The sequence below is a fragment of the Cyprinus carpio genome, chromosome A19 (genome assembly GCF_018340385.1).
Source record: "Cyprinus carpio isolate SPL01 chromosome A19, ASM1834038v1, whole genome shotgun sequence".
NCBI classification, from domain to species: Eukaryota; Metazoa; Chordata; class Actinopteri; order Cypriniformes; family Cyprinidae; genus Cyprinus; species Cyprinus carpio.
Window position 1 is genome coordinate 14,379,555 of NC_056590.1, and position 23,598 is coordinate 14,403,152.

Below are 23,598 nucleotides of genomic sequence, written 5' to 3' on the forward strand. Positions count from 1 at the left end.
TATTACTGTTTTTACTGTATATTTGATCAATTAAAAAAATCTTACAGACTCCACTGTCGTGTACACATTCCTATCCAAACTGATCGGCCAATTTTCGACCCTTGCACATCATTACTGCATGCATGCATGCATGCTTGTTTTTGCATGTAGATCATGGCAGATATCACCCTGGCATGCATTATTGCTGTGTATTTGTTCTGGCATATTTAACCAAATTAAAACACAATCTATAATTAATGAAGCCACCTTCATATTTGGTTCTCATTCTCATTGTTCTGCTGGCAAAGGCATGCATTGTGGTTTATCTATTATTTTTATAATACAATGTTTGTGTGTGTGTAAGAGATCACTGGCCTTGATATATGGTTACAGTTGCAGAAGATGATCTTATTCTAGACTGAACCTGATTCAGCTGAGATATATCTGAGATGTGGTTTTTATGGGAAGGTCACAGCTCTGAGAAAACCGTATCAACCACATTTAAATTTACACACAGAAGTGCACACAAACAAAACAACTGCAAGAGTGTAAGTCGAATAAAAGTCGTGTTTTTCACACTCTACAGCCTTTAAAGAATGAACAGGAAATCGCTGTTAACGTTTGAAAGTTCATGAATAGACTTCTTGGAAATTACAGTGTCTTTCATCTGGGGAGATAGGCTTCCTCATCATAGTGTTGAATTTTAACGAGGTTTAAAACAAGATTTTTTTTTTTTTTTTTTTTTTTTAGTGTAATTGCTCAGGCGCTTCAGAAATGGTAGCTATGCAGGAACAAAACCATAATCAGGATTTCTTTACTTTTATCTTTCACATTTCATAAGTAGTCAATCACTATTACTGTTGCTCATAGAAGAAACCTCAAAGCATAAAATTTAAACTTCAGCTTGTATCCTAACACCGATTGATTCATCAAGTTGTGTTATTTGTGCTTGATAAACAAATCTCTCCATTAAAACATGTTTTTCTTTTGTCACAATTAATAAGCACTTGTTCTTGTGGAGGTTTGGCTGCCCTCTGGTGTCAGTGATTTTATCCCAATTTTTCTCATTATTGCAGTCTCAGTGTTTGTTTATAATGCATCATGTGATGCTGCTTTCTAAGAAACCAGCAGTTTTGACAAATGTCATGTGACACCTGTCATATTTTGCAGCAGCTGACATAAATGCCACATTGATATGCTTGGAAAAATGTCTCAATCCCAGAGTAAAGCCACTAAGTATTTATCATATGTAGCTGTTTTGCTTGCTGTACTCCAGTGGTACTGAACTTTTACTGCTGTTATAGACTCCTGTAGTCATATCTACAGTAATTTTGAATGATTTAGATTAAATTCACCAAATCATTTCGCTTGTGATCTTTTCACATCATGGTGAAGAATTTTCTGGGTTCTGAATCTAAAATAATATATAAAATAATAATTGCATTTGGAAAATCAGGCCTTATGATGGACAGTTAATTAGGATAAATAATAGGGTTGTGCGTTTTTATATTATTCACATCATAACCTTAACTGTCATCAATGGAATATGAAAATAATGTCACATCTTACTGATCCCAAATATTGATAACTCTTGAACTCATTAATTGGAATGAAATAATGGGAATTAGTGGTAACTATACAATAAGACCATTATAAATTTAATTGTAAAATAATGTCACATCTTTTCTTTTATGCTGTTTATATTGCAGTCCAGGACGTTCGCTCACTGTCTTCACAAACCCTGATGTTTACAACACCACCACGCTGTTGCTTAGCAATGATGAGGGCACTTTATTCGTCGGAGCACGTGATGCCATTCTCACAATCAATGTCAGTCAGTCTGATGCGATGACCATGGAGGAAAAGGTCAGTGGGATTTTGATTAAGTACAAATCAGAGTAACACACTAATGAAAAAAAACAACAACTACAAAAAAAACATACTGTACATTATTAATGGATCATCTCTAGATGCTGTTTGGTCTCATATTTGATCTCATATTTCACGGTAGTAACAGCTTCCATAGCAAATCATTCTTTATGGTGTATAGCAACCTTCTGTTATGTCAGGGACCTCAGTGTTTTAATTTATATACTATTTCATACTATTGTGTATAATATTTTATATAAGCAGTGAAGCACTTTAGTCATGACTATAATCAAACTTTAGCAAAGACCTTTCGTACTTTATTGCTTGAATAGATTAAGTTGATCACAAAACAACTTTGTCAATAAATTAGTTTTTTTCTCACTGAAATAGATAAATGATTTATTATGTAAGATTTATTTGTTAATTTTTATTTGTTTTGAGTAATCAGTGTGCTCTGAAAATTGAAGTTAATTAATATGTGTATTGTTTGGATGTATGTATATGTATATAGTGTTGTTAATGTTTGTTTTCTTCCATCAGTTGATTAAGATTTAAAATAAATATCAGCTTGCTTTGTGCTGTGATATATGCATGTGATGAATCTGACCCAGTTTTAACACTCACGTTTCAGCTGGACTGGTCTCCGTCAGAAAAAGACCTCGCTGACTGTGCCATGAAAGGCAAAATGAAGGTACAGGAAACCTACCACTTTCAGTGCTGAACAGTCTGACCTTTTTGACCCCTTATGTTATAATGTGCAAATATTAGTCTTCATAGGCTGGTGCTTAACCTAACCCCTCCTTTCCACCCTCAGATGGATTGTCATAACTTCGTGAGGGTTTTGCAAGTGCTGAACTCCACCCATATGTACGCCTGTGGAACGTTTGCCTTCAGTCCCCGCTGCATCTATATCGTAAGACAGACAGCATCCGTCTTTTCACAGTTATTTTTGCCCTTGGTTTACTCCTAGTAATATATATAGCTTACAGTCTAGGTATGTGTTATCTTATTAATCCATGAGTCTTTTGTGCTTCATGTATGGTTAATTTTTCCACTCACACTTGCATATACTTATTGAAGGTTGTGTGTTGTTGCTTTGAGTGCTGGCATGGTTGATTGTGTGAAAATGTTGATTGTTGTTATAGTGTTAATACTGTTGTCACGTTATTACTGTTTGTTTATTGTTCTTGATATTTTAAAGGGTTTTGAAACATCTTGCCAAAGGACTGCAGTTGAAAATTAGCTGACTGGCTAACACTGGCATATTTACAGAAATGTTGATTAATGTGTGTTGTCCTTATAAATAAATAGAAACTTGCGGCTAGACTGCATGCAGCCACCAGACTGGAAATTATGTGATCTAATCAAAACTTTGAGGGCAGTTTTTCTTTTAGACATATTGGTGGTCAGTTGTTTTGTTTGGATATATTGATACATAATTCATTTATTTTACAATAGTGAATAAGTGGAGGGTAAAAGCTGCTTCACAACCAGTTTAAAATTTCTGTGTGGCTGCCGCTAGGGGGCAAATAGCAACAGTCGGATATGGATGTCAGAGAGAGTGGAAGGGCTGCTTTACTGTGTAAGGGCCCACGTTTATGTAGTGTCCCTCACATGACTCGCATAAATTTTTATAGTAAGATTTGATTAGTTTACAACTTCAGTGCTTTTTATGGTATCATATACTTTAAATACAGAAACTTGCGTGACTGTCCTTCACATTCCATGAGCATTCTGCGATCCTGTCATGCGAACACTTGGTCTCAGCGCTGTTTCCTCGCTCTATGCTTTCATGAGTGTGAGAGGAAAAAGATGTGTGTGTGTGTGTGTTATGGGAGATGTGCGTGCAAAATGCCTCCTGAATGAAACCACCACAGCCTGTGAAAGATTTTCTTAATTTTCTCAATGTGTCTTTAGATCAAATCTGAACAATCAGCAGGGCAAAAATGTGGTGTGAACTTTCTCCTGATCCAATTGCTTCAAGTTGTGATCGGTGTATTAATGTGCATATGCTTTGTGCTCACCTCTACAGAATTCAAAGACGTTTGCCATGGCTATAGGCCCCAGCGGTAAGCCAGAAGAAGGCAGAGGCCGCTGTCCTTATGACCCGTACCAGAAGAAAAGAGCCATAAGTGTTGGTTGTGGTTAATAATCTGTCATGTGTGTTGAATGTCATGTGATGGCATTGGTTATATGGCCTGTTCCACTTAGAATACGCATATAGTGTGTGTGTGTTTACTTCAGCGTCTGTAACAGGTTTCAGTATTCACACTGCTCACATAAGCCGTATGGTGTTGTGTGGAAGAAGAATTCCTGGAAGTTTGCCTGTGAAAACACATCCCTGTAAACAAATTTTTCTTGTTGTTTGCATGAGGAGTTTGTTGTTGTTTGGATGTGGAATTACTTGAATGTAAACAAATTTCAGCCAGTTTTTTCAAATAAAATCATGTTAATGGATATAAGACTAAGTCTGAGTCTAAGATATTTTGGTTTTAGCAGAGACTTATATACTGTTGCTATGTCACTGGCTGTATATAAGTCAATGTCTCATTTTGGCTTCCCAAATCTGAGCATTGAGGCCCATCAGCTGTGTGCTACCAAAAAACTTTTTGTAGTGAATTGTGTTATTGCCAGCAGATCTCTGCATGTTTAATTTAAATAGGATCCATCATGTGGATTTCTTAATCCACACACCACCTTCTGCTATGTACGCTGAGTTCCTGTAATCAGATTTGGGCCATTTTTTTGTTGTTTGTGGTTATTTGTGTTTCAATATTTTTGGTTTTAGCAGACTATTTTTTATATGTGACTTTTGCAGTAGACTTTTATGATGCATTATAAATTAATGGAGCTTTGATTATATTCTATTGTGTTATGTTCAGAGGTTTTTTTGGTCCAATAACTAATACCTCTGTTTTGTCAGACTTGGGAAGAAGAAAATTACTAGTAAGCTAGTCTTCAAAATCACAAATACACTCTGTTAACTTGGCTCAAGTTTCAAAATATAAAGCAGAGTGTTATATATGTAACAGTGGAAACTATTGCCATGTTTCCTGATAATCTACCCCCAAGGGAAGCATATACAAAGAGAAAAGTAAAGGGCCGAATACCAAGCCCTGTGGCACTCCATACTTAACATGTTTTTGATCTGACATTTCATCAACAAATACAAACTTCTATTTTAAAAATGTAGAAGAAAGTGAATGCATGCAGTACAATCACAACAAATTCCGCCTAAAAAATTAATTCCGTTAAAATATAAAAGTATTTTAGTAGAGAAATGTAGAGTGATAAGCAGGCAACCAACACAACACAAACTATGCACCAACAGGAAAATGTCAGTGTCAGTAGAGGTCAGTGTTACAGTTGCGGTTTTGTTGATGCTGCTCTTACAGGCTAGTTATGTGTGTGGTGTGAAAAGGACCTTGCCATAAAGAAGAGAAGAGTGAACGAGAGAGACAGACAGATTTCCCTCAGTGAACAGACACCATTAAGCCTCTTGCTCTTAAATCCTTGTCTTGATCTACTTATCTTTGGGTGGCCGACATGTGACTTCAGACATGAGGCCTGAGAGTGTTCACTTCACATTTACCTCACTATTAATCAGACAGGCCTACAGCCATGCGTGAAATCCCAGCTGGCACACACTTCATCCTTTGTCATATGCATATAGTATGCAAAAGGTGCATAGATAGTGTTTGATTTTCAAAATATCAACCATTGCATGATTATTTGGGCTAATATGGAATTTTAAACTTTTTTTTTTTTTATTTGTGATGTCTCTCTTTGACTTTGAGGCGAAAATGTGAGGCTGAAAGTGCCACGGCAGTGTTTAAATGCATGAACACAGAAATTACTAATTTGCCATTTTGTTGTTTTCCATACAACTAAAGTGGAAGAAAAGTAAACAAAAGTATCATAAAAGAAGTCCATACAAGTTTCCAAAACTTAGCAAATAAGATTATTCACAACCACAAATGAGATATTGTAATAATGTATTTTAGGTTAATGAATTTAGAATTTAGATCCTAATGAGCACAATAGCACAATATAATGTTTCTTTGTGTGTTTCAGATGGAGAACTGTACACAGGAACAGTGGCAGACTACAGGGGAACTCGGCCCGTCATTTCACGCCACTTGAGCGAAGGCAGCCATGTAGATCTGAAACTGGATGATACGCTTGGCTGGTTAGAAGGTAAGAAAACTTTTTTTGTTTTTTAGTGCTGCCACAAAAGCAGAGAGATGGAGACATTACTGATTCTGATTTTGCTTTACTGTCTACTCATAACATACTCTGTTTTCTGTTCATTACACTATTCCAGATCCTACATTCATCAGTTCCACATACGTTCCCAGTGAGGAGAAGGTTTATTTCTTCTTTAGTGAGATTGGAAAAGAATATGACTTCATTGACAAGTTTACAGTGTCTCGGGTTGCCCAAGTTTGCACCGTAAGTATTGTTTTTGATGCATTTCTTGTGCATGTGAATGTGCATTGTCGCTGGCATGTTTACAGAGTCATCAAACTCAAATGAAAGATTAGTTTCATTTGAGATGGTTTTAGTAAAATGTCATTCTAAAGCAGCTGTTAATCTGTTTTTTAGAGTGATGTGGGAGGTCAGCGCACTCTGCAAAAACGCTGGACCACCTTTGCCAAGGCTCAGCTACTATGTCAAGCTGACCAAGAGCTGCCCTACAACATCCTGCAGGACATTGTCAGCCTTTCACCACCAGTGGGCACGTCAGAGGACGAAACTCTGTTCTATGGGATTTTCACTTCTCAGTGGTGAAGAAACATGCTTCAAATTATTACTTTTTTTTTAATTATTATTATTAGTTTTTTTTCCATATTTGAAACTGGTGAGGATTTATTTTATAATTTGCTTTTTGCTTTAAAAAAAAATGTATTTTTTATTTTTATTTTTTTAAGGCAAGTCAACTTGGGTCGCTCAGCTGTGTGTGCTTTCAGCCTCAAAGATATTAAAAAGGTGTTTACAGGACATTACAAGGTTCTGAATCGGGACACTTTAAAATGGAGCACACGGGTGCAGGAGCAAATGGCAAACCCTGGTGAGGTTAGTATCATGAGAGTGACTTGAGAGGACCCATTCAGTAAGATTTTATTTTTTTTTAAAGAAATGAATACATTTATTCAGCAAGAATGCATTAAATTGATCAAAAGTGACACTAAAGACACTTATAATGTAACAAGATTTATATTTACAATAAATTAGAATGATTTCTGAAGGATCGTGACACTAAAGACTGGAGTAATGATGCTGAAAAATCAGTCTTTGCATCACAGGAATAGATTACATTTTACAATATATTTAAATAAAAAACTGTTCTTTAAATGTTAAGGTTTCACAGTATTACTGTTTATATTGCATTTTTGATAGAATATTCTCTGATTCTCTGGTTCTGTTTTCTTATGCCCTTAAATCTAACTATTCAAATTTCTGCTGTTTATCTCTGCAGTGTGGCCTCCATAATGCATCGGACAACACTCTGCGCTTTGTTAAGGACAACTTCCTGGCTGATAAAAGTGTTCGACCGGTCAATCAGGGCCTGGAACTGGTGTCACCTGATAAGAGCTACAGCAACATCGCAGCTCAGAGAGTCCGTGGAGCACATGGAAGAGATTACACTGTGCTTTACCTGCTCACGGGTAAATATTGGTGCCTCACAGTCAGCATCACAATTAACAGTTATACTGATAGTGGAAATGTTTTTCTTTGTCAGTAGTATCATGATGCTTGATATTTCAGGGCAAAGATAAATGAAAGCTAAAGAGATTTCTGATCATTTCTGTTCCACACTAAATGTGTTATTAAACTTGCTGATTTTTTTTTTTCATTAATTGAAATAAAGCAATTAAAATAAAATATAAATATTTGATAAATTAAATTTTAAAAAGCTTAAATAAAAATTGTAATTGTTGCCTTAGAAACTAACTGAAATAAGCTGCTAATTTATTAAATGCTAAATAGAAATATTAAAAGGGTAATAAAAACAACAAAAGCACATTAAAAAATACTACATTTTAAGTTAAATTAAAACTAAAATGGAAACTGAAAAAAAAAAGATAATTCAACATATTTTTGGAGATATTATTTCACAGAGAAAAAAGAGATAATTATTCCTAAATGCCATAAGAGCTAATGATGAGTAAAATGTGCTAGATTTAATGAAAGAATAAGAACTTATGACATTTGCAGTCGGAAATAGCTATACTTCTAAAATGAAGTGCATTGGTTGGTTTGTCAAATTAGACATAGAAAACACCACATTTTCCAAAAGATTATATATTAATTATGTAATGTTTCTTATAATTGTTCTCTCAAGGATGTTTTTATATATATATATATATATATATATATATATATATATATATATAAGGATATTTATATATATATATATATATATATTTTCTTATATCACCTTAACTGTGTACCCTGTAGAGTCTGGCTACCTGCACAAAGCTGTGCTCTTGAAGAACAGAGCTCACATCATTGAGGAGATTCAAGTGTTTCATCAACCTCAGCAGGTCAAAAACCTCCTGCTGTCAGTCTCTAAGGTACCTTCACTTCAGAGAACAACCATCTATGTGTGATTGTATTTAATCCACTTCATACTCTGACAATAAATGTCACTGCATAAACAAAATCTTACTCTTTGAGCCATTAAATCAGGTTCCTTGGTTATGACCCCTTTGGTGCTAATGTTAATTTTGATCTAAATATCAAGTGACTGGTGAGACACAGCTGGTGTGTTAGACCACTCCCATCACACTGCTCAGCCAATTAGAGCCCAGCTCTTCATGACAGACAGATGGAGACTTTATTTTCTGTGTCTTTATTGAGTATTTAATTCTGTGAATTGTTTGTAAAAGAAACATAAACTTTCAAAGTGTTCAAAATGATTGTGTGTTACTGACCCACAAGCTGTAGTCGGCAGTAATTGAATTAGATCTGCAAGAGGTTTTTTAGTGCAGTGTTTACTTGCCTGGACCTTTGTTTAGAAGCTAAAGGAATTACTCCAGAGTAGCCTCATGCAAATAATCTTTGATTGGCATAAATATAGAAGTCCATCAACAGTTAAAACAGCTTTTCTGAAAGCTATAAAATATAATATAAATAAATATATTAAATAAAATATAATATAGTTAACCTAATATAAGGTAACATGAGCCTTATTAAATAAATGTATGTCTAAACCTAATATTTCTAAAATTTTTGAAAGGGTACATGAGACGGTCTAAATATTTTTAAAGTTACAGCTTCATCCTTACATAGTGATTTAATTTACTAAAGGTATTGCAAATTAATTTACTGTGCAAGAAAGAGTGTGAAGCATTGATTGTAAATTGTCTCTGTCCCAGGGTGCAGTGCTGATAGGCTCTTCTGAAGGAGTCATTTCAGTACCCATGTCCAACTGCTCGTACTACTGGAGCTGTGCTGAGTGTGTTTTAGCCAGAGACCCTTTCTGCGGCTGGGACCCTGTGATGAAGCTCTGCACAGACATGCACACTCATGACCATCTGTAAGTATCATCACGGCCAAGTGTATTCATACCTAACATTATACTGACTAATGCGCTTCTATTCCAGATTTCAGCATTCACACTGATTAGGTTACATCAGAAAACTGTGTGCATTCATAACGGCATAGTTGGGCATAAGCCTGTCCTTGGTTATTAATGTCCTATTTCACTGCTCTTCACAGTGTCCAGGATGTAGATGAGGGAAATGTTTCAGCGCAGTGTACATATGTGTCCTCCATGTCACGCTCTGGCCAGTCCCGAACCCCCTCAAGTGAGTACAGTTCATGTATACATAGTATATGTTTAGGCATCAACGTATAAATGATTTCTAACCCACAAGTCTCATATATAATTTATGCTTAATAATCCAAGTATAATAACAGTTTTTAAATAATGTAAATTAAATAAATTTAAATAATGTATAATTAAAATAATCATATATGATAATTAATCAATTGCAGCTGCAAATCTTGTACTTGGCTAGCACAGTAACAGTCCCTAAAAATATTATTCGTTGGGTCATTTTTACTAGATCTTTGAGTAGGGTGACCATACGTCCTCTGCTCAGTGCTGCTTCAAATCAAACACACCTAATATGTATGCATGTTTAAGAAAGTAACTAATTGCGCTACTTTTTATGGAAAGCAATGCATTACATTACTTTTGCATTACTTTTTGTCACCTGGGCTGAGCTTGCTTATTTTTTTTTATAAAAAAACAACAACAAAAAAAAACACCCAAATATTATATTTTTGGCAACTGTGAATGCCTTTTCACACCACAAGAGAAATGAATAAGCGTCAGACTGAAGGAAGTGCCTCTGCACTTACTCCCGATTTGTCTTTTTTTTTTTTTTTTTTTTTTTTTTTTTTTTTTGAAAAAGTAACTTAGATATTTTGTTGTAAATTTAAAAGTAACGCGTTACTTTACTAGTTGAAAAAAGTAATCTGATAATTTTAGTGTTTGTAGTGCTTATTTCTAGAAATTAATCACAAATTAGGGTTTTTATTTAGTCATATAATAGGGTTCCAAAAATTATAACCACATTATATTTATTTAATTTTGACCTCTCGAGGTGTACATGAAATGTTTTCTGAATGTTAAGCACCTCTTTTACTGACTTTTATTTTAGAAAAGGGGAAATTTCTGCTGTAGTTTGAGTTTCAAGCCTTGTTTAGTACTTACTCATATAAAGTGCTGTACATAGTACTGGTTTAACTGCATGTTTGTGTTTCTGGTGTGGTGTGAATGCTGACCCTTGACCCCTGACCTCCTCAGCTGTGTGTCCTCCAGGTGAAGTGTTGTCTGTGTCTCTAAACGAAGTGGTGCACCTGCAGTGCCCAGAAGCGTCACACCTTGCCAAACGCCACTGGGAGCGTCTGAACAGCCAGCTCTCTCCCAAAATCTACATTCAGTCGGACGACGGCAGCCTCAGCTTTGTGGCAACCCCTTCCACCCTGGGACACTACCTGTGCCAGGCTGTGGAGAACGGCTACACCCAAACACTGCTCGTCTACCACGTGAAGCAGAAGAGCAACCCCACCATCCTACCAGCCACCCCGAACCACCCACCCAGCACCCCGTCCACCAAAGCGGGAAATAAAACCCCTGTCCACACTCCCAGACTCATTGCACCCAGACAGACGGAGCCGAGGCCTGAACCAGACGATGTGGATCCTACTGTCACACTCAAAGATTCGCCGGTGGCCACGACGCACAAAAGCAGGAACTTTACTCGATTGCTTGGCATGGACAAGGAAAACTCACGAATGACTGAGCCTGGTGAAAACCTCCAGCAAGCGGACAAGCCCAGCTACTTTCAGGAGCTAGTGTTGGTGTCCGTTCTGTTAGCCCTGTGCGTCAGCGCCTTGCTAATGATCGCTGTTAAGAGTTTAAGGCACCTTTATCACGGCAGGACTGTCCTGGAAGCTCCTTCCTCTCGCAGGGACGCCGAGAATGGCGGAAGTGCAACGCCCCAGGAGAGGGAGTCTCTCAGAGGACACTCCCCTCGTTTGGAAAAGCGGAACGGACAAGCTCCTAACGGACAGGCACATAATGGCAAATCTCCCATCACACTCAGCAACAGTATGCTGAACAGCTCGAATGGTCACCTGCCCAACACACCTATGTGATGTGCTCGTGTTTTTTTGGTTTAACGTTTAACTTTTTTTTTGAGCGAAATTGGGTTTGTGTTGTGTTGTGTCATGTCGTTTCGATAAAACTTTTTGGTGTCAGAGGGGTATAATATAATGTTATAAAACGGAACATTGGACCTTTTTACGAACCTTTTTTTTTTTTTTTTTGGAGCTGTAAGACTCAAAGATCTCTTACTCTAGGTACTAGTGTACAGTTTTCAGGTTGTTAATATTTAAGCTGTAATTTATGTGACAACTGTTTGTTTCAGTCTAAAGTGTATCCGATTTTATGCCTCTCTAAAATCACTTCAAGGTAAAGTTAAGTGAAATATATAAATGGTCACTTGAAGGTTTTCATTGATCACTTGACGTTAGAAACTGTTCAATCAGCTCAGTTTAAAATACTTTTTAAATTAATATTATATAAAAAATTTTGATGGACCTAAAAATGTAAAGTTAATCAAATTTCCTAAGATAGGCAGCTTCATCTTTTTTAGTCTTTGCCTTTGTTCCTTATTCTTATCTAATTCCAGTTTTTGAATGTTAAGACGAGGTACATGTCAAACTTTTTCTTTTTCCTTTCATAGTCTTTAAAAGGACAGTTCACCCAAAAAAGAAAGTTCTGTGATTTATTCGCCCTCATAATGTTGGTAACCAAACAGTTTCCGTTTCCATTGACTTATGTTGTATTGTAATGGTAGTCAATGGGAATAGAAACGGCTTGGTTAACTGCATTTTTCAAAATTTTGATTAACTCGTACAGGTTTTGGAATGACATGAGGGTGAGTAAATGTCAGAATTAAAATTTTTGGGTGAATTGTCCCTTTAATGTTGCACCAATGAGAGAGAGAGAGAGAAAGAAAAAAAAATTCAAAGATGTTTTTCAAGTGGTTTAATTTAAATAAGTATTTTGTGTAATGCATATAAAAATTGTGCTAATCAGTAATGTGCAAGTACGGGTAGATGTTTTTCTATCATTTCTGTGTCAACATAAGAATATCTCAATATAAAAATAATATTCAGAAGTGTTATTTTGGTATGTTTGACCTGTTATAGATCAATATTGACCACTCTGTCCTAACGGCAAAATGGCTTCAAAGGATTTTGTGTGTGTGTGTGTGTGTGTGTTTTGCCTTTGCACAGCAATATATTGGGCCTGATTGTAGCTATTCCAATATATTGGGAGTGACCTGAACTCAACGTGTGGTTTGTCACTGAACTGTACGGATTTGAAATCTTCATTCTGGGGAAATCACGTGTAAATTGTGATATTGCCAAATGTGTGTTTTATAATCAAGTGACGGAGAACATGTTCTGTCTAGTGGTTCAAAGAAGAGTTTTATTTTTCTGTTTGTCTTTAGCTGGATAACCGAGTCCAATCGAAGCCCAATATGTGAAGCCTGTCACAGGACTAGATGCTTTCTTCTGCACGCCACTGTTTTTGAAAGATTCTGTTTATTTTTTTATGTTTTGAAAATAAAAGATACAGATATAAAAAGTGTTTGAAACGTTTCTTTATTTTTTTTTCCACTAGGTGGCAGCAAATGACAAAAGAAAAAATCTGTGATGCAAAGCTGAACTTCAGCATCATCACTCCAATCTGTCACATGATCCTTCAGAAATCATTTTAATACACTGATTTGCTGCTTAAATATTATTGATGCTTAATAATGTTTCTTATTAATGTTGAGCAGTTTTTTTTTCTGCTTAATATTTTTTTGGTAAGGTTCAGGATTCTTTTATGTATCAAAAGTTCACTGAACTATATGTGTGTGTGTGTGTGATATATATATATATATATATATATATAATATATATATATATGTATACTGAACATATATTGTGTGATATATTTTTTTTTTTGTTTTTTATTTTTTTGAAAAAATTGTGAGAACTGTTTATTTTTTTTATCACTAAAAAATTTTAAGTAGTTTTACTTAAAAAAAAAAAGTCTATTTCAATAAAATGCTGTTCAGTGAACTTTCTATTCATCAAATAATCCTGAACCTTTCCACTAAAATATGGCATTGATAATAAATCCGCATATTAGAATGAATTCTAAAGGATCATGTGACACTGAAGACTGTAATGATTTTGATCACAGGAATAAATTACATTTTAAAAGATATTCAAATAGAAATCAGCTATTTTGAATTATATTGTAATGATATTTAACAATGTTGATTTTTTACTGTATTTTATGATTAAAACATTGAAACATTAAATAAAATCTTGATTATTCCTAACTTTTGACTAGCAGTGTGACTTGTGCTCGGAGTAATAGTTTTAGCCTCTCATTGAAAGTGTACAGACTATAAAATCAATTAGCAGAAAAGAAATACAAACTTTTTTTATGTCTGAAACGTAAGCTATTGTTTATTAAACTGTAGGCAACTTCTGTTCTAAAAGAAAAATCGCAGTCGTGCTGCTGATATCCAAATGGAAGAAAATAATAAAATAATAAAAAATGGAGTAGAGGTGACCCGACATACGTTTCCGTATAGCCTGCGCTTGGTTGTTGGTTAAACGGGAGCTTTGTCATGAGTGATGGAAGTTGGTATCGCGCCGCATCACTTTGAGTCTGCCTCCATACCGGCGCAGCGCGTCCGACGCCTGCTCTCACTGCGGTACTGCGCGTCAGCCGCGCGTCACACACCCTGCGAATTAACTAGTTGTTTCCCTTCAACCTCAACGCGGATGAAATAACTGAATGCTGCACTTTCGCCTTTAAAAAAGAAAAGCAGAATCAACGCGTTTTCGTTGAGCTGCAGAGGTAAGTGTGTTTGAAGGAATCTCGATTTGGGACAGGACGCATACGCGCGCGGCCCCACCTATATATATATATGACAGCGCTAAAGGTGACGCGTCTTTTGGATTTGGGGATCAGTTAGACAAAAAGGCACTGTGGTGAGTCGCGTTGAGCGTTATTCGTGGCGCAGTTATGCTCAGAAATAAAGTTGCATGTTGTCATAGTGCGGGACACTGCGGATGTGAGGAGATGATGAAGCTGCACGTTTTCCCTGCGTCTATTTTTGGCTGCTCCTCTGGCCTTCAATGCCAAGAAACAATTTAATATCTAATCCGTTGAACGTGTGAAATATGAAATACCTGTAAATGATAAAAACTGCATGCAAAGACTCAGAATGTTAGAATCATGATACAGATTTGAAGTGGTCTAGGAGTGGTGAAATATTTAATACTGTATGCAGTAGATACTGGAAGCAATATTTTGGGCTCCTCAGGCTGACACATTTGCGAAACCCTCTGGGGATCTTTATAGAGCTCTTTTGTAGTTGCATTAAATATCATAAATGAACTTCAATATATCAAGTGCCTAAAAACCTCTCTCTATGATGGGGTTAATGGAGTATCCAGTTTTTGTAACTTGAGGGCATTATCTGATTCCTCAGAGAGGCTGTCCTATTTGAAAAGGTGTCTAGACACTCTTCAGAGAGGGTTATGAGGGTTCAGAGGGATGTATAAATGACCGGTTTCCATTAAAGGCCGTCTTTCATGTCAGGTTTGATTTGTCCTTTTTCTTTTTTGTCTAAAATCATCTCGTCTTGTACATCTCTACAAAAAGTTAAAGGGATAGTCCACCTATAAATTAACCTTCTATCATCATTTACTCATCCTCATGTCTTTCAAAACCTGTATTATGACTATCTTTTTTCTTCAGAACACAAAAGAATTTTGAGGAATTTTGGTTACCAAATTTTAGTTCCCATTGACTTCCATTATATTGACATATATATATATATATATATATATATGATGGAAATCACTGGGAACCAAAACTTCGGTTAATAACATTCCTCAAAATATCAAAATAAGTTTATAAAAATACGAACGTGACTAAATTATGCCAGAATATTCATGTAATAGTTTAATAGTCACCATAATAGACTACCTTTTATAGTAGTCAAATATAATGCTATAAACTAAAGCCTAGTTATGTCTACAGTGAGCTCATATTGACAGTGTTATGTTATTTTGAACAAAAATGTCAAAATTCTGAATATGAGCCAATTTGCAGGTCCCGTTGATCACTCTTTTATGGGTTATAGAAAATAGAATTCTAACTAAATTTAGTTTTTACTGACATGAAAATAACAAAAAGAAGTCATATTTATTTATATAGCGCTTTATGCAATACAGAATGTTTCAAAACAGCTCCACAGGAATAAAGAGAAAATTAGTAGCATTGTAAAGTTTTAATAATTATGAAATGACTTCACTTTTAGCTGTAAATCAGCTCTAGAGAAGATACTTGCCATTATTTGGGTCAAGTCAGTTACGTGATTCGATTCAGTTCAGTGGCAGTGTCAATGTTACAGAGTTTATCAAATTACGAAACTAATTCTATCCAGCTATAAAGCAGCTCTAAAGAAGACAATAGTGTCATTATTCAGATCAATAGACTTTAACCATGATTCAGTTCTATTCAGTAATTGCCTTATTATTGAAATGACTGCAATGGCAGCTCTACTGAAGACAACAGTGTCGTTATCCATTTCAGTTCAGTTCTCATCCAGTTGTGTCAATGCAGTCAAATCTGTAATATTTCTGAAAGTTAATATTCTTTTAAGCCCCTTTTTAAGCACAAGAGTATTGACTAAATAATAATGGAATATGATGATGGATTCTATAGTTTTAGTGTTCACTTTGTCAGTTTAGGGTAAGTATAAATAACTATTGCTGCTTTACAAGTCAGTAACCACATATTTGAGATTGCAGAGTTCAAGAATAGTCCACTGAAAGCATTTATCTAATTTGATCACTGCATCCTTGGACCTTTGGGCGTCACATAGGATGGAAAATATCATTTCTCAAAAGCAGTAACCTTTTAATGGACTATCAGGCACAGATGACACCATGAGCATGACCTTTTTGAGGGTAAATATGATTTAATGTTCAGTCACCCTTATTTTTGTCCAGCTCATGCCTTTTCATTCTGTCCTGCAATGTCCTCATTCTTATCTCTCTCTCTGCTTCTCTATTCAGTTCAGCTATTCTTCAGCTACACTTCTGATTCTCTGATATTAGCATAGCCAGGCTTCAAACTGACTGACATCAGCATGGGCATTGAGAGTCAGGGCCCCACGCGCCCTGCAGGAAACCTGACACCAAAGCAGGTCGAGACATTTCAGAAGGTGGAGCCGAAAGCACTGGGGGTGAGTGTCACATTCACTGCAACAAATCTCACAATAAATCCAGGAAAACATGCACAGGAAGATCTTCCATATACCAAATGTCCAGTTATTTCACAAAAGCCACTTTGTTGAACATCTTGTACAAAATAAAAGCATGAAGTTTATCGCGCAGAATGGCTTTATAATAATTTCATTTAGAAAAGTCTGAAGTTATCCATAGTTTCAGAAAATAAACCTCATAACTGAATCCTTAACATCAGCATTTCTGTTATAAACCATTGAAATGGCCTTTTTGGCAGCATATCAAGTTTATTGAGCTGGTTGTTCTGTTGGTTCAGTCCATTCAGATCATCATTGCTGTCTTGTGCTTGTGTCTGAGCATCACCATTCTTCAGCTCTATGAAGAGGTTCACTTCTCCCCTGATGTCATTGTTGTGGTAGTGATCGTTGTTCAGGTAAACTGAATTTGCTAATGGACTTTAAAGCAGAGTGTTTAATCTATGATGAATCCAGTTGTCACTAAGGATGTTGCAAACTTCAGTAATTCTCTTATTATCAGTTGCTTGTGTCTGGATCCATTTTAATCCACGCTGGAAGGTTCCCATCTCTGTTTTGGGTGAGTACAAGTTCAAGGCTTGCTGAATCAATGAAACTATCAACCTACTCACCGACACTGAACCCTCACTACTAGTCAACCTGTTTACAGTTTTCTTAAAAGTTTTTTGTTTTGTTTTGTTTTGTTTTGGAGTAGATTGTAAATGTTTAATGCTTATGTATAACTGATAAATGTGGTTTTTTTTGAATTTTGTTAAATTGTGGTTTTTAGGTATGCTTAGTGTTTTTGTTTTGTTTTTTTTTTTGTTTTGTTTTGTTTTGTTTTGGAGCAGATCATGAATGATTAATGCTTTTGATAAAAATGTTCTGTAGAAAAATATAAGTTTTGGATTTGAAGCAGAGTTTTGAGATATGCTTAATGTTTTGTTTTGTTTTTTTGTTTTGTTTTTGTTTTGTTTTAAAATGTTTTGTTTTGAAGATTACTTATGCATAACTGATAAAAATATGTCCTGAATAGTTGCCCATTTATGTTTCTTAAAAGTGTTGTTATTTGTTTTGTTTGTTTTGTTTTGTTTTGTTTTGTTTTGTTTGTGTTTTGTGTTTTCTGTTTTCTGTGTGTTGTGTGTTGTTTTGAAGCAGATAGTGAAGGCTTAATGGTTTTGGTTAATTGTTTGTAAAGGGTTGAATAGGTTAGGAATAGATTAGGAAGCAAACTACAGTACAGAAGAGTTTTTATGTGTAAGTGCATTAGTTGAAGACTGTGTTTAAGTGTGGTAGTTAAGTGCTTGCAGAAGAGGTGTGTCTTGATCTGCTTTTTGAAAGATGTGATGGTCTCAGCAGTTCTGGTGGAGGTTGGCAGAGGATGTGTTTGGTTTTGGAGCCAAGAATTACATAATTACATATCCATCACACATACTAATTAAACTAATTAATTGAAATCTGTCAAGCTTCAATCTATACAAAGATGAAGAGAGAGTTTACAGGGGAGTTTTGATCTGGTCCCTACATAATTCCACTTGTGTACTTCCATTTGTGTTATTTCATAGTTTGATGACTCTTAAAATGTGTAAAATAATCATCCTACAGAAATATGTGCATTCAAACTGTTGGCTGGTATTGTATTTCAGTATTTTACTCAGTACTGCATGAAATTAAAATGCTTTAATTTTTCAGTGTTTTATCAAATTACAGTAAATGAGCTGTATAGTAACTTCTGACCCGTCATGTGAAGGTGAAAGCCACACTGGTTGCTCACCTGGTCAGTGCAGCATTTTCCACTGCTGTTCTTGGGCTGTTGTCTCGTCACCTGCCTTACCGTCAGGACACGTACCACTGTGAGCACTGCAGGAGACTGGAGATCTATGCTGTGGTGAGCTCACACATCTGCTACTCTCTGCTGCTGAGTGCCTTGCGTTATGGGAAAATGGGTCTGTCTATTTCTGCACACACACACACATACAGTATATACAGTATATAGACCTGTAGATCTGTATGCATACAGTATATTGAAGATGAATGCATGTGGGGAAGTTTTGGGTGCAGTGGGAAGGATAAAACACTGTAAAGTGGGTATGATGTGTTGAACTGGCCACATCAACTTTCTTGTTACAGTTTTTTTCTTTAAGCAATTCCCTTGATGCCTTTTCCTAGGACTGTACCGAAGTGCAAAACAAAGCATCTTCAAAAGTTTCAATAATGTGTATCTGTCAAAAAGCCAGGTTCATAAACTTCATATGGTTGAAGATTTTTGTGAATCTTCAGTAGAGTTAAAGTTCTGTTTGTCTTTCTTTTTTTCTTTTTATTTATGTATTTATTTATTTATTACATAAAGTTGCTTTCTATATAATATCTATAGTTTATATATTAGTGTTTTAAATTATGGATGTTATATGTTTATAAATTTTGTTTAATTTTTTTAGCCAGTGTAAGAGCGTAATGAATTAAAGGATTATGTTGGAATTAATATAAAGATTTTGAATGAAATATGAAGTAAAAAAAGACAGATAATGTTATTACTTGGGGTACTGACTTCTGATTTGATGTGGGATTGTGTATATGCAACTTATACTTTATTAAATTGCTTTAAATTGGAAAGCAATTTAAGCAATTCAATTGGAAATTGAAAATGTATAATTGTAATTGGTTTATCATAATGTTAACATGTTGAGATATATAGATAGATATGAGCTGTTGGCATAATCACGTTGATAGTTTTACATATCTCTTATTTATTTGTTACTGCTTTGTAATGTAAATTTGATATATTTAGAATAAACAGAATAGTGTAATAACCATAAGGATACTGACCCTTTGCACTTGGTACAGACTTTTTTCCAATGAAGGAGAAAATGAATAAAATCAGTGCCCTCAAGGTATTTGGACAGTAAAGTGAAACGGTTTTAAACAAAATATTTTAGATCTAAAATGGAAAATGCAAAGAATTTCCATAATGGCCTTAAAATTATAAAATGGGATATTATGAAATTGGAATATGGCTGTTTTTCTTTGTTTAAGGTTATTTCTTTGGTTGTGTTTATTTTTTTATGTTTTTATTTATTTATTTTTGGTGCTGTAAATCTTTGACTGAGTGGCTGCTCATGTTTATAAGTTTACATTAACACTCTTTGAGCAAGATTTACTAACAGCTTGCACCAGCACTAACCCTTTTTTTGGCATTAAAAACATTAAAAACTCAGTAAAAGATTAGCAATCAAAAGGCATGGACAGGGCATTTTTCCACCTGACCTTATAGCATATGCATTTGTAGGAATTTCCCTTTCAGATGCAAAATTTATGGGAGGAGCACTTTTAAATGAATCATGCAAGGTGGTTAAGTAAGGCTTGCTCTAGTCAGTTTACTGCAAACGGCATATATTAACCCATTTTGCACCTATGTTATTAATTGATTATACACACCTGATTATCATTGACTCTGCTTGTTTGCTACCCTATGCTAAGATTAGTAGATTGTGTTGGTCATTATGGAAATGTGAAAATGCGTCTCTGTTCTTTAATGTGCACACTGTTGGATTGCACTCTCACACTTATTTGCCCTGTTTAGTGAATCTGACCCATAGTCTGACACCAACCAAAAACTCAACAGGCATCTGGAAAAAAGGGAATAGTTTCTTTCAGTAAGAAACATCTTTTATAATAGCAGTCCAGTTATATCTATGTCATGTGGGGTTTGTCCCAATCTGAGAAGTCCAAAACCTTTCTGTTTGTGATGTAGCTTTTTTTTTTTGAGGGAAGAAAATGTACTGTGATTTTTCTAAGTTTTTCTAAATTGGCTAATTGGGTGTGCTTGCAGCTACATTTATATATGAATAGCTACATTTACAACATGATTTTGTCTTTTGTGTCTGCTTTTCCAAAGCAACAATATTGTTTCAGGAAGTGCAGTTATAATGTCGAGAGAAATTGTAAAGTAAGTAATTCTTACCTTTATGTTTGCTTTGTTTACATGAATGTTCTTAATTATATGCTGATAATGCAAGAAAGAAAAAGAGATAAATTGAAAGTAACATTTTCCTAAAATGGCTATCGTTGTTTCTTAAGGTGACAAAAATTTTGTGGCAATTCACGCACAAGGCATGGCATGTTAATTCAGGTAAACTGGGTCACCAATGTGACAGCATCTCGAAAAGTGGTCCAGTTTGCCTGAATTCACCCTACAGTTCAGGAACAGCTTATTTTTATTATATTTATCCAAAATGACCAGTAGCTTTGTGTATATTTGTAGGAGAGTGAATGCATGTGGTAGCAGGGTATGGGTCATTTTGAAGAATTTGTTGTCAGTTTTGCACTTTGGGCCAGTTGTCTGAAAATGCTTCAGAATGAAAGATACCTATAATTATTTGAGGTTATGCTATGAAAAATTAGATGGTCACTCTTGCTAATCTTTTTTAATATTTAACAATATCTGCTTCACTGATGTGCTCGTCCACTTATTCAAAGAGTAAACCTCTTTGGCAACTTACAAACATGTGGACATGAGCTTTGATGGCTGTGGTTATTATTTTATTTCTTTGTTTTTCTGTCTCTTTCGGGTGCTCTCAGCTCTTGATTGATGGCTTCTTGGCCACACTGGTTCTGTTTCTGGTAGTGGAGTTGGCGATCTGTATTGTAACCATTTTGTTTGGACTAAATGCTCTGGCTAAAGGCGGCGTGCAGGTCAGTTAAACACATGCACAATAAAATAGAAGGACTGAGAGACTGTGTTTGATTTTGGAGATTGTATGGCATTGACAGAATTGAACTTTTCCAAGGGGCAATATTTTTATATCAAATATCAGAATAATATAGACTGTTATCAATAAAATTGTATCATCATCAACAAAAGCCATCTTTGGTGAACTTCTATTATTGCGATTCTTTTCAGAAATATATTTATGTTTATAATTTGTTTTATGTTTTCCACAGCTTCCTGGTTTCAGACAGCGTGCTGCCCCATCTGAGGCGATCACCCCTAGACAACCTCAGGTACACCAAGAGCACCTGTGTTGTTAACATATGAGATTTCTGTTGAGATCCAAGCTTTCTTGGTTTTGGAAAACATTGAGTGTAAAGCTAGAGTTAGAGCCAATCCATTGCTTTCTCATCTTTAACTCTACACTTGAATTTGTCAGCCAATCAAAGGTCTGTTTCTTTCCACTCATTCCAACCCTACAGGTGCTGATGGTCTCAGAGGTGGAGCCAATGTCTGAGCGTGAGCCTGAACCCAGATCTGAGCCAACAGAAGAAATCCCTAGCCCTCCCACTGAACCTCAAGTGGCCCCCATTGACTCTTTAACAGACGTTTGACACTTCGTGCTCATGTGATCTGAATGTATATTGTAGTAGAGGAGCGTTAGAGATGAGTGAGGCTTTAGTAGCAAGGGTTTTGTATTTTACTGAGGTATGAAATCAACATGATTGGCCTTTATAATATAGGCCATTATCATTATACTTAAAGGGACAGTTCAACCAAAAATAGAAATTCATTTACTCCCTCATGTTGTTTCAAACCTGACTTTCTTTAGTACACTGAAAACGGATGGGGACCACGGTTCATATAACATGTGCACTATATTCCAAGTCTGAAGTCATACATTTATGCCATCCATTAAAATATTGCTTGACTACTGTGATCTCTGTTCATGTTTACAAAAAGGGCAACTGAGACATCCTACTATTATTTTGCCCTTTTGCATTCCACATAAGAAATATACTTTTTTTTTAAAAAGTTGTGAGTTTGGGAAGACATGAGGATGAATTTTCATTTTGGGGTGAACTACTGCTTTAACAATGTGGCATGTCTCGCAGGGAAAAATGTATGTAAACAATGCAAGCATGCACAGGTGGCTCCACATAATGCAAGACATAATGATCAGGTATTTGGTTTGCAGGAAGCTCATTTTAGATGTAGATTGTATATCATGCTAGCTTTAAATCATTCTCATCTGTCATCTACAACTATATTGCAGGTAATATCATGTTAATTGAGAAATGGCACTCATCACTAATCTGCAATAATAAATACTTCCATTGAGCTAATCTACTAACAAACAAAAAAGCTCTGTATGGTATGTTAATATATGTTACATATTGTAAAATATTCCCACAGTTCATTTGGCCTCTTGAGTGTTCGTAATCTGTGGAAAATCTGATGACATAATACGTATATTCAACCTCTATGCTCAAAAGAGAATGAGAAATAGTAACAATATCTTAACAATAAAATACATCCAAGTTGGGCTTGCATTTTTACCCCCTTTAAAGGAAAAAGAAAATGTCATTGGTGCTATTACTCTAGAAAATCCATTTGGTGCAGGATGAGGTTTTGCCACATTTTCATCTTTCATATAATCATCCTGTATTCTTCAAGTAGCAATGGGTGATTAAATGGAGAGAGTTAGAATAGGGATTTTATGCGTCATCTTTGGCCCTTTGTTTGCTTGCTTATTGTCTCACAAAGCATAATAGTTCAGCTAACAGTTATTGTTCTATGTTACTCACTCACCAGACTCACGGAATGTCATTTTTAGTATCTCTCGAGTATCTGAATTCATTATACAACATTAAATGTTACAAAACAGCCATGATCCAAGGAAACTGTTGTTTATTACAGATCTAACAAACCAAAGAATTTTATTTCTCTTCTGTATTACTAATGTTTTTTTTTTCTTTCGTAACACTTTTACACAGCATTTCTACATTTTCTGCTCTGCTCACTCCACCACCTCTTGTTTAATTGTGATTTTAAGCATGCTGTTATGAGTTTCCACTAATTAGTGTGGCATTGGAGCACATTCTCATGGTGTTTGAAGTGCAGTGTATTTTAGGTGCTGAATGGACTTATTAAATCACTTTTATGCACCAACAA

General features: G+C 35.4%; 2 protein-coding genes across 10 annotated transcripts in view; both read left to right on the plus strand.

Moving 5' to 3' along the window:
• The window catches only part of LOC109077555 (semaphorin-4A-like), a 31,089-nt gene extending 19,540 nt beyond the window's left edge, over positions 1-11,549 (plus strand). Inside the window, exons 3-15 of one of the 2 annotated variants that reach the window (XM_042776697.1) lie at positions 1,689-1,845; positions 2,480-2,539; positions 2,663-2,761; positions 3,881-3,986; positions 5,923-6,045; positions 6,173-6,300; positions 6,454-6,635; positions 6,780-6,924; positions 7,328-7,517; positions 8,311-8,426; positions 9,231-9,391; positions 9,574-9,662; positions 10,670-11,549. In XM_042776697.1, coding sequence (XP_042632631.1) covers positions 1,689-1,845; positions 2,480-2,539; positions 2,663-2,761; positions 3,881-3,986; positions 5,923-6,045; positions 6,173-6,300; positions 6,454-6,635; positions 6,780-6,924; positions 7,328-7,517; positions 8,311-8,426; positions 9,231-9,391; positions 9,574-9,662; positions 10,670-11,523 — 2,410 coding nt within the window. In that variant the 3' untranslated portion in view covers positions 11,524-11,549. Of the gene's footprint in view, positions 1-1,688; positions 1,846-2,479; positions 2,540-2,662; positions 2,762-3,880; positions 3,987-5,864; positions 6,046-6,172; positions 6,301-6,453; positions 6,636-6,779; positions 6,925-7,327; positions 7,518-8,310; positions 8,427-9,230; positions 9,392-9,573; positions 9,663-10,669 lie in introns of those variants that run through there. The other variant, XM_042776696.1, reaches the window with a different exon arrangement.
• A 2,481-nt stretch (positions 11,550-14,030) lies between these two features.
• On the plus strand, positions 14,031-23,598 carry LOC109077562 (high affinity immunoglobulin epsilon receptor subunit beta-like). Of its 8 annotated transcripts, none has more exons than XM_042776698.1 (10): positions 14,048-14,433; positions 16,338-16,422; positions 16,531-16,700; positions 17,018-17,134; positions 17,239-17,295; positions 18,466-18,603; positions 20,611-20,661; positions 21,294-21,407; positions 21,657-21,716; positions 21,906-23,598. In XM_042776698.1, the coding sequence occupies exons 3-10, from the start codon at positions 16,605-16,607 to the stop codon at positions 22,035-22,037; spliced, it is 765 nt and encodes a 254-aa protein (XP_042632632.1). In that variant the 5' UTR covers positions 14,048-14,433; positions 16,338-16,422; positions 16,531-16,604; the 3' UTR covers positions 22,038-23,598. The 8 variants fall into 8 exon arrangements, with proteins under 8 accessions (XP_042632635.1, XP_042632633.1, XP_018948659.1 ...); XM_019093111.2 differs by having other exon boundaries at positions 14,048-14,299; XM_042776699.1 differs by lacking the exon at positions 16,338-16,422 and having other exon boundaries at positions 14,044-14,433; positions 16,573-16,700.

What these genes read in the sequence shown, in the direction of transcription:
- LOC109077562 (XM_042776699.1), top strand. Translation starts at nt 16,605, where the DNA reads ATGGGCATTGAGAGTCAGGGCCCCACGCGCCCTGCAGGAAACCTGACA. An exon ending in ATGTCGAGAGAAATTGTAAA is followed by an intron (nt 20,662 to 21,293) that starts GTAAGTAATTCT and finishes GGGTGCTCTCAG; the next exon opens with CTCTTGATTGATGGCTTCTT. An exon ending in TGGCTAAAGGCGGCGTGCAG is followed by an intron (nt 21,408 to 21,656) that starts GTCAGTTAAACA and finishes TGTTTTCCACAG; the next exon opens with CTTCCTGGTTTCAGACAGCG.